The sequence below is a fragment of the Hemibagrus wyckioides genome, linkage group LG02, assembly GCF_019097595.1.
Source record: "Hemibagrus wyckioides isolate EC202008001 linkage group LG02, SWU_Hwy_1.0, whole genome shotgun sequence".
In the NCBI taxonomy this organism is placed as follows: domain Eukaryota; kingdom Metazoa; phylum Chordata; class Actinopteri; order Siluriformes; family Bagridae; genus Hemibagrus; species Hemibagrus wyckioides.
The window spans coordinates 1314843-1325543 of NC_080711.1; the positions used below are offsets into that span (position 1 = coordinate 1314843).

Sequence of the window (10701 nt, forward strand, 5' to 3'; positions counted from 1 at the left end):
TAAAAAAACTATAATAATAATAATAATAATAATAATAATAATAATAATAATAATACTAATTATTATATAATAATAATAATAATAATAATAATAATTATTATTATTATTATTATTATTATTATTATTATTTATTTTATTTTATCTTTTAATAAATAAACATGGTAGGAGATGAAGGAAGGAATCCCACCTTACAATACAAGAGGCGCAGCAGAGAGAACAGTTTTCAGGTTTCCAGATTTGGCTAAATACTGCTAAATACTCAACGACTGCTAATGTATTTTTCTAGCAAATATTTAGAATTAAATTAGAATTAACAGCGTGTCCATGACGTACAGATCCATTTCTAATAAAGGGTTCAAGGGTGTGGATAATCCATGCATATGAAATGTGAGTAAAATATGACCATGTAAAGCCTGAGACAATGAAGACATGTCCAGTTCCTATATATTTTTGGCTAATTTTAGGTCTTTCACATGGTTAGAGATGTAGTTACACTAGAAATGTTGCTGAAGCCTGACGACTGGGGTTAATGACATCACGGCTTGAAAGGAGCTGCTGGTCTGTGCGCTGGACGATGGCTGTTTACTTCAGAGTTACTGTAGCATAAGGCAAGTGTGATAGCCTCTTTATTTCAGTTTAAGATATTTCATCAAAATCTAAAAATCAAATCCCAAAATCAGAGAAAAGGGTTTCATGATGCTTTTATTAAGCTTTACAAAGGCAATGGCAGGACAAGTGATCAGGAAAGGTTTAGCAATAATGTGCTATTATTATGTGCATTTATTCTACTTCTTGACTCTAAGCATAATAATAATGGCATGAGATTTTGTGAAAGCGTGCACAAAGAACTGAATTGGTCTACAACTCAAAGCCTTTATTTTTGCGAATGTTGTTCTGGTTGAAGTGCGGAATACGTTCATCGAGGAGCACTCCCATCTCCAGCAGCATTTCTGTGGGAATGGGGCGAGCGTTGCGGGAGACGTAGACTTTCTCCAGCTGTGCATCCATGGGAGAGGGCTTGTACTTCGAGCACGAAGGACCGGTCAAACCGGGAACGCACGTCACCTGCACTTTATAATACAGCAATCCATGATTGAGCGCACAGACCTTGTTCACGCCAGATTTCAACTCAGCAGTGCATGCCCCGAGTAGGTCGTCATCCCAGCCGTGGTCCAGGTCATACACCTCCAGCTTCACACTGTGGGACATAGTAAGGTCCATGGGTCCGAGGTTGAAATTCCTGTTCCAGTAGGGATTGTTGTTATTCATGATCGTGTTTGTCTGATCTTTGAATACACCGTTAAGGAAGAGTTTGACGTATCCGTCCGTCCCATCCCAGTAATCTCCGTATAAACCCGTGGCTTTAATCACAGTAACTGTGACTTCAGCAAATCCTTTCTGAGTGGGACAGCAGTCTGTGGACAACAGCGGGTTTTTGCAGACGCATCTGCATGGCTTGGCAGAGTTGGTCTTCATACCAGTCTTACATGGACTTGTGCAGTTTTTCAGCAGGCCCCTCTGGAGGATGTAGTCCTTGATGGCATTACGCAAATGTGTTTGTTTCCCTGTCTTCAGCAAATTGTGAATGGACTCGAGCGAGTAGGAAATCACATCAGGGTGAGCCGGAAGAGATGTCACCCACTCCTTATAGGCCTTCGGGTCGGTATTTGATGAAAAAAGGAGGTCGCCACTTTGAGTGTAGCCACCAATCACATTTGTATCCCTTTTGGAGATGATAAAGATGCATGCTTTTATAATCAAATAATCAAATACTTTAAATACAATGGTGTTAAAGAAAATACCAGTAACCTGATAAACCAGTTTTTAGCGATACTGATACTTCTTCATTTCAAATTATTTTGCTTGTAGATAGAAAAATAGAGGACAGTGTTTGAAAGGGGCGTGTTCAAGATAATAGCAGTGTGGAGTTTAATTAGAGAACTCATTCATTCTGTGGAAAAACTGGTATAATTAATTATCCTTTATTATAGAAGAAGGGAAGCAAATGTTTGACACATTGTTATGAAATATACTGCCTTCTGAATTTCTTCTGAATTTCTGAAGTAAAATGGGCCGGTCCAAACGTTGTTCTGAGGAACTTGATTAAAAAATTGATTGGAGAGGGGAAGAAGTATAAAGAAGTGCAGCAAATTATAGGGTGCTCAGCTAAAATAATCTCAAACATGCAGAAGAAACAGATTAAAGGATAGTCAGAATGGCAAAGATTCAAAGAACATCGTGGTTCCTGGCCCAAAGGATTGAGGTAATAGAGTGACCAGTTCAATCCCCTGACCTCAAATTCATTGAAAACTTGTCGGGTGACGTTAAAAATAAAGCAAAACCCAAAAATCTAGAAGTTGGCTGACTCAAAAGCAATGCCGATGCACAGCAGTTATTAAAAACAACGTTTATGCAACTAAATACTCACTAGTTCAGTAATTTAAAGTGAAGTTAAATCTTGAAAAAAATTCCATTGATAACTGTATTAATATAATATTGCTTTTTTGCTTCCTGTAAATAAATAAATAAATAAAAATAATGCATATTCAATTCGTTAATACTTTGTTTGAATCTGTATTATTTTTTACAGCATATAGACATAAAAGCAACACATTTTATTCACTGCTATTTATTTAAACTCTATGTGTGGAGTAATTTAACCAGCTGAACGAAGTGTTCATTCAGGCACCTGATTTACAGACAAAATGTTTACACAGAGAGAGAGAGAGAGAGAGAGAGAGAGAGAGAGAGAGAGAGAGAGATGAGCAGAACAAACCTGTCATTGAAGCTGCTAGCAAAGCTCTTTTTGTTCAGATTCCTTTCCTTGTCCTTCTTGCAGTGGTGAAGTTCAGGCATCAGGTTTGCAGCCGGTCCCTTGCTGACAGAAGCCTCCATGTCAAGACACATCTTCACCTCGTCCACACTCAGACCCTGCAGAGACGCCTCACACTCCTTGATGCTGGTCACAGAGCGAACCTCTCCTCCCAGAGTCACCTGAACAAGCCACAGCGTTTTCAGTCTACAAAACCACGTGTTGTCATGTACTCTGTTGTGAAAATTTGTTATGTCATTCACCTTTGTGGTATAATGAGTACCAAATTTGTCAATCAGCTTGTAATAGAGATGTTTTGAAGACTCATCATATTTATTGGGGAGACTTTCAAAAAGTTTGATGAGCCCTGGATGTAAAAGTGGTGTGCTCGAAATCCCAAATCTAGAAGACAGACCATACAGTAGAACTCAAAAACAAAGATGAATGATGATGTGTTTGCATAATTAAATATAAATCAACATGAGAGAGCATTGTCAAAACACTCATTTTCACATCCTACCTGTAATATCCACATGAAACAGCATGACTGGCAAAGCTGAACTTGTCTTTCTTGGATTTATCCATTGAATATTCAGCCAGCTTGGAGTGACTGCCTGCCAGCATCAGTGATCCCTGGACTTTTGGAATGACTACATTCAATTCTGACTTCCAGCTGTTCTCAATAGAGGAGGTGGTAGAGCTGACCAGGGCCTCGCTGGACTGGTAGACGGAGCTGGACAACTTCATGTTGCACTTCTGACTTGGTCTCCAGTCCACCACAGAAACCGGGAGCTTCTGAGTTTGACCTTTCATGAAGGGGTTTTTACACAGAGTGCAGGACTTGTCCTTATTGAGCCAAGTGCTCATGTCGAGGACGAAGGCTCCTTTCCGTTGCATGGTGGTGATGTCAAAGCCTTCTCCTGCCAGGTCAGATCCTGGAGCGAAGTCCACATCTTGACACTGAGACTCACTGGCCTTGAAGCAGCGCTGGCTGGATGGAGGAAAGAGACTTGCGGCAAACACGGCCCAAATCAGCAATGTCTGCAGCATGGCTGGACTTGGTGTTTATCCTGCTAAAATAAATTATTGTCTGAGTCGAGCCAAGCCAAAAGGTGGAGCTGTGACAGCAACCTTTTCCCCGTTTCCTTGGTGTTTTACCATTGCCAGGTTATGTTTCTCTACACAGTATGATGCTTAGTAGAAACAAGACTAGCGGTTTCTTAGCAGTGGTCAAGTCAACGCAAATGACACTGCAAATAAACTGACATGAACCAGAGCTGACACGAGGTGGACCTCTGGAACTATGGGTGCCGAACATCATGTAGATAAGACTCTATATATACATACATGCATATGTATAACAGTACATGTATACTATTTATCTTCTATTACACACTTAATTGAATTTAAATGGCTGATTATTAGGCTTTGTGCATTTGTCTTTTCTGCAGAAAATGGTGCAAACGTAAGTTGAATTTAGCAATTTATCTTCCATTAATTCAATTAAGTGTGTAATAGAAGAGAAATAGTGATATTTTTTCTTGTGTTTCTACCAAATTAATGTGCCGAATGAAATCAGAATTGTATAACGTATATTTACAGTGATTTATTTCCCAAAACATAGATTCTAATCTGTGACAAAAGTTTTAAATATACATTCATCAATCGGTATATTTGCTGAAATAAAGCTGTCAATATAAGTAATTGTAAAAAAATGTCCATTAAAAGTGGACGTAATTAATTCCACTTACCTCAATACGCAGATGTGCACTTCAGGAGGCTCTTCTAAATAAAATATTCTTCTTCAGGTCTAAAGGCGGTATTTATACATGTGGACAGGGAAGACATGGGGCAGGACCACATTTACTGGCCTATAAATGGGTCTTTCATGGTATTGAAAAAAGTGTAAGATGGGCTATGTGGGTGTGTTATTACTAATCAGCTGTTAGAGTGTCTGTAGTGTTTGTAGAGAATTATTTCTGTCCTCTTTCTTTGGAACATAAGCATGTTTTTGAAAGCAGTAGTCTGCTCTAGTCACTATGTTACCCTACTCTCAACACTCTCTAGCTTTTATCAAGAATATTTCAGCAATATTTTGCTTCATGAAAAACGTCCAGAGAGTTAAAGTGCAGGATAAATGTGCAGGAAAGGTTTATTAACCATACAAACTTTTGATCACAGGTATAGTGGCTTGAGAAGATCCCCCATGGGTGGAGCTATTGCTGTGGTAGTTTTTGCTGCATGATTCATCGAGGTTGGGATTCACATTGGTCCCACTTGAGCTTGTGCAGTTTTTCTCATGGTCCCTCTGTAGCCGTTGATGGAGTCCTGTAGAGTCCTGTGGTTTATTTGCATTGAGAAGGATGCAAGTGTGTGTGCAGTGAATGCAATGGTAGTCTCACACTGAGGGGTGTGTGTGTGTGTGTGTGTGTGTGTGAAGTGTCAAATACCTTATCCTACACACACACACACACACACACAGGGTCTTAGGGTAATTTTGTTCTGTAGTGAAGAGGGGAGAGGCAGCAAATGGGTGTCATTCACAAGCATGATGGCCTGTGGGTTTTTCAGCCCTGATGCTCTGGCTTTAACACTCCTGTGACGACTGTCTGATGGTAAGAGTGTAAAAATGCTGTGCTGGGGGTGACTATTGTCCTCATGTTGGTGCCCCCCAATGGCTCTGGCATGGTAGAGGCTCTCCAGTGAAGGTACAGGAATTCCAGATATGGTTTGTGCAGCTCTCACCACCTGATGTTAGACCCTTAAAGTCCTGTTATGTACAGTTTCCAAATCAGACTGTGATGGAGCTAGTGAGGATGCTTTCAATATAAAAGCTACTGAGGATTCAGCTTGGCATGGAAAACTTCCTGAGGCTTCTCAAGTGGTGCAGACTGACGTAATTTCTTGACTAGTTGTGTACTGTTACGAGACCGGATGAGATCATCAGTGATCTGAAGCTGGTCACTTGCTCCACCTCTGTCTCACCAATATGCAATGTTTAGTGCTGTTTCCACCTCCTTCATAGATCGACAATCATCTTCTTTGTTCTGTTGACATTCAGGTTGAGATTATTGTCCTGGCACTACTTCACTAGGTCAGCCATTTCTCTCCTTATGCTGACTCATCTCCTCACGTTATCAGTCCAAGGAACTTTGTCTCGTCTGCAAATTTGATAATGCTGGTATTATACTGGGAGGCCACACAGTCATTGGTGAAGAGTGAGTAGAGCATGGGGCTCAGCATGCAGCCCTGGTTTTTGAACTGGAGGTGTGGTTCCCCATTCTAACAGGCTGGGGTCTGCCCATAAGAAAGTCCAGAACCCAGTTGCAGAGGGTGGGAAGTTTTGATGGAATCACTGTGTTGAAAACTGTTTCATTTTTCATAGCTGTCCTTGTTTTCCAGGTGGGTGAGGGCAGTGTGGTGACCTTTTGGGGCCATTTTATGCAGTCAACCACAAGATTCAAGATTCAAGAAGCTTTTTATTGTCATTTCAACCACATATAGCTGACACAGTACAGAGTGAAATGAAACAACGTTTCTCCAGAACCCTGGTGCTACATAAACATACAACATAAAGTTCAAACACAAAAAACAACACAGAGCAAAGACAAGACAGTACAAAAAACCCCCACAAAAAACAGGATACTTAGCACGGAAAAAGAACATGTGCAATGAAATTAAATGAAATAAAATGAAATGGGGTACTAATACATATGTGACTGGAACATGTGTGTGTGTGTGTGTGTGAGAGAGAGAGAGACAGAGAGTTATGTACAGTTCAGTCCTGGGTGTGTGTGTGTGGTTGTGTGTGTGTGTGTGAGAGAGAGAGTTTTGTACAATTCAGTCCTGGGTGTAGAAACTGTTACACAGTCTGGTTGTGAGGGACCGAATGCAGATGGCAGGAGGGTGAAGAGTGTGTGTGTGGGGTGTGTAAGAGTGTGTGTGTGGGGTGTGTAAGAGTGTGTGTGAGGGGTGTGTAAGAGTGTGTGTGAGGGGTGTGTAAGAGTGTGTGTGAGGGGTGTGTAAGAGTGTGTGTGTGGGGTGTGTAAGAGTGTGTGTGAGGGGTGTGTAAGAGTGTGTGTGAGGGGTGTGTAAGAGTGTGTGTGAGGGGTGTGTGGGGTGTGTAAGAGTGTGTGTGAGGGGTGTGTGGGGTGTGTAAGAGTGTGTGTGAGGGGTGTGTGTGGTGTGTAAGAGTGTGTGTGAGGGGTGTGTGGGGTGTGTAAGAGTGTGTGTGAGGGGTGTGTGGGGTGTGTAAGAGTGTGTGTGAGGGGTGTGTGGGGTGTGTAAGAGTGTGTGTGAGGGGTGTGTAAGAGTGTGTGTGAGGGGTGTGTAAGAGTGTGTGTGTGGGGTGTGTAAGAGTGTGTGTGTGGGGTGTGTAAGAGTGTGTGTGAGGGGTGTGTGGGGTGTGTAAGAGTGTGTGTGAGGGGTGTGTGGGGTGTGTAAGAGTGTGTGTGAGGGGTGTGTGGGGTGTGTAAGAGTGTATGTGAGGGGTGTGTGGGGTGTGTAAGATTGTGTGTGAGGGGTGTGTGTGGTGTGTAAGAGTGTGTGTGAGGGGTGTGTGTGGTGTGTAAGAGTGTGTGTGAGGGGTGTGTGGGGTGTGTAAGAGTGTGTGTGAGGGGTGTGTAAGAGTGTGTGTGAAGGGTGTGTGGGGTGTGTAAGAGTGTGTGTGAGGGGTGTGTAAGAGTGTGTGTGAGGGGTGTGTGGGGTGTGTAAGAGTGTGTGTGAGGGGTGTGTAGGGTGTGTAAGAGTGTGTGTGAAGGGTGTGTGGGGTGTGTAAGAGTGTGTGTGAGGGGTGTGTGGGGTGTGTAATAGTGTGTGTGAGGGGTGTGTGGGGTGTGTAAGAGTGTGTGTGAGGGGTGTGTGGGGTGTGTAAGAGTGTGTGTGAGGGGTGTGTGGGGTGTGTAAGAGTGTGTGTGAGGGGTGTGTGGGGTGTGTAAGAGTGTGTGTGAGGGGTGTGTAAGAGTGTGTGTGAGGGGTGTGTGGGGTGTGTAAGAGTGTGTGTGTGGGGTGTGTAAGAGTGTGTGTGAGGGGTGTGTGGGGTGTGTAAGAGTGTGTGTGAGGGGTGTGAGGGGTGTGTAAGAGTGTATGTGAGGGGTGTGTGTGGTGTGTAAGAGTGTGTGTGAGGGGTGTGTAAGAGTGTGTGTGAGGGGTGTGTGGGGTGTGTAAGAGTGTGTGTGAGGGGTGTGTGTGGTGTGTAAGAGTGTGTGTGAGGGGTGTGTGGGGTGTGTAAGAGTGTGTGTGAGGTGTGTGTGGGGTGTGTAAGAGTGTGTGTGAGGGGTGTGTGGGGTGTGTAAGAGTGTGTGTGAGGGGTGTGTGGGGTGTGTAAGAGTGTGTGTGAGGGGTGTGTAAGAGTGTGTGTGAGGGGTGTGTAAGAGTGTGTGTGAGGGGTGTGTGTGGTGTGTAAGAGTGTGTGTGAGGGGTGTGTGTGGTGTGTAAGAGTGTGTGTGAGGGGTGTGTGTGGTGTGTAAGAGTGTGTGTGAGGGGTGTGTGTGGTGTGTAAGAGTGTGTGTGAGGGGTGTGTGTGGTGTGTAAGAGTGTGTGTGAGGGGTGTGAGGGGTGTGTAAGAGTGTGTGTGAGGGGTGTGTAAGAGTGTATGTGAGGGGTGTGTGTGGTGTGTAAGAGTGTGTGTGAGGGGTGTGTAGGGTGTGTAAGAGTGTGTGTGAGGGGTGTGTGGGGTGTGTAAGAGTGTGTGTGAGGGGTGTGTGGGGTGTGTAAGAGTGTGTGTGAGGGCTGTGTGGGGTGTGTAAGAGTGTGTGTGAGGGGTGTGTGGGGTGTGTAAGAGTGTGTGTGAGGGGTGTGTGTGGTGTGTAAGAGTGTGTGTGAGGGGTGTGTGTGGTGTGTAAGAGTGTGTGTGAGGGGTGTGTGTGGTGTGTAAGAGTGTGTGTGAGGGGTGTGTGTGGTGTGTAAGAGTGTATGTGAGGGGTGTGTGTGGTGTGTAAGAATGTGTGTGTGGGGTGTGTAAGAGTGTGTGTGAGGGGTGTGTGTGGTGTGTAAGAGTGTGTGTGAGGGGTGTGAGGGGTGTGTAAGAGTGTGTGTGAGGGGTGTGTAAGAGTGTATGTGAGGGGTGTGTGTGGTGTGTAAGAGTGTGTGTGAGGGGTGTGTAAGAGTGTGTGTGAGGGGTGTGTGTGGTGTGTAAGAGTGTGTGTGAGGGGTGTGTAGGGTGTGTAAGAGTGTGTGTGAGGGGTGTGTGGGGTGTGTAAGAGTGTGTGTGAGGGGTGTGTGGGGTGTGTAAGAGTGTGTGTGAGGGGTGTGTGGGGTGTGTAAGAGTGTGTGTGAGGGGTGTGTGGGGTGTGTAAGAGTGTGTGTGAGGTGTGTGTGGGGTGTGTAAGAGTGTGTGTGAGGGGTGTGTGGGGTGTGTAAGAGTGTGTGTGAGGGGTGTGTAAGAGTGTGTGTGAGGGGTGTGTGTGGTGTGTAAGAGTGTGTGTGAGGGGTGTGTAGGGTGTGTAAGAGTGTGTGTGAGGGGTGTGTGTGGTGTGTAAGAGTGTGTGTGAGGGGTGTGTGGGGTGTGTAAGAGTGTGTGTGAGGGGTGTGTGGGGTGTGTAAGAGTGTGTGTGAGGGGTGTGTGGGGTGTGTAAGAGTGTGTGTGAGGGGTGTGTGTGGTGTGTAAGAGTGTGTGTGAGGGGTGTGTGTGGTGTGTAAGAGTGTGTGTGAGGGGTGTGTGTGGTGTGTAAGAGTGTGTGTGAGGGGTGTGTGTGGTGTGTAAGAGTGTATGTGAGGGGTGTGTGTGGTGTGTAAGAGTGTGTGTGAGGGGTGTGTGTGGTGTGTAAGAGTGTGTGTGAGGGGTGTGTGTGGTGTGTAAGAGTGTGTGTGAGGGGTGTGTAAGAGTGTGTGTGAGGGGTGTGTAAGAGTGTATGTGAGGGGTGTGTGTGGTGTGTAAGAGTGTGTGTGAGGGGTGTGTAAGAGTGTGTGTGAGGGGTGTGTGTGGTGTGTAAGAGTGTGTGTGAGGGGTGTGTAGGGTGTGTAAGAGTGTGTGTGAGGGGTGTGTGGGGTGTGTAAGAGTGTGTGTGAGGGGTGTGTGGGGTGTGTAAGAGTGTGTGTGAGGGATGTGGGTGGTGTGTAAGAGTGTGTGTGAGGGAACAGGGGGGAGTGTGTGAGGGGTGTGTAAGAGTGTGTGTGAGGGGTGTGTGGGGTGTGTAAGAGTGTGTGTGAGGGGTGTGTGGGGTGTGTAAGAGTGTGTGTGAGGGGTGTGTAAGAGTGTGTGTGAGGGGTGTGTAAGAGTGTGTGTGAGGGGTGTGTGTGGTGTGTAAGAGTGTGTGTGAGGGGTGTGTAAGAGTGTGTGTGAGGGGTGTGTAAGAGTGTATGTGAGGGGTGTGTGTGGTGTGTAAGAGTGTGTGTGAGGGGTGTGTGTGGTGTGTAAGAGTGTGTGTGAGGGGTGTGTAAGAGTGTGTGTGAGGGGTGTGTGTGGTGTGTAAGAGTGTGTGTGAGGGGTGTGTGGGGTGTGTAAGAGTGTGTGTGAGGGGTGTGTGGGGTGTGTAAGAGTGTGTGTGAGGGGTGTGTGGGGTGTGTAAGAGTGTGTGTGAGGGGTGTGTGGGGTGTGTAAGAGTGTGTGTGAGGGGTGTGTGGGGTGTGTAAGAGTGTGTGTGAGGGGTGTGTGGGGTGTGTAAGAGTGTGTGTGAGCGGTGTGTGGGGTGTGTAAGAGTGTGTGTGAGGGGTGTGTGGGGTGTGTAAGAGTGTGTGTGAGGGGTGTGTGGGGTGTGTAAGAGTGTGTGTGAGGGGTGTGTAAGAGTGTGTGTGAGGGGTGTGTGGGGTGTGTAATAGTGTTTGTGAGGGGTGTGTGGGGTGTGTAAGAGTGTGTGTGAGGGGTGTGTGGGGTGTGTAAGAGTGTGTGTGAGGGGTGTGTAAGAGTGTGTGTGAGGGGTGTGTGGGGTGTGTAAGAGTGTGTGTGAGAG

At 45.5% G+C, this 10701-nt stretch overlaps 1 protein-coding gene across 2 annotated transcripts; it reads right to left on the bottom strand.

Annotated features, from left to right (window-relative positions):
• Window positions 1-668: 668 nt before the first annotated feature.
• LOC131362044 (perforin-1-like) lies at window positions 669-4679 on the bottom strand. 2 transcript variants are annotated; one of them, XM_058403769.1, is made up of 5 exons: window positions 4564-4679; window positions 3333-3882; window positions 3076-3214; window positions 2777-2994; window positions 669-1723 (listed from the first exon to the last, which is right to left on the bottom strand). In XM_058403769.1, exons 2-5 carry the CDS (start codon window positions 3860-3862, stop codon window positions 859-861), a joined length of 1752 nt encoding a protein of 583 aa, XP_058259752.1. In that variant the 5' UTR covers window positions 3863-3882; window positions 4564-4679; the 3' UTR covers window positions 669-858. The 2 variants fall into 2 exon arrangements, with proteins under 2 accessions (XP_058259752.1, XP_058259760.1); XM_058403777.1 differs by having other exon boundaries at window positions 3333-3885; window positions 4564-4647.
• Between the last annotated feature and the right edge of the window lie 6022 nt (window positions 4680-10701).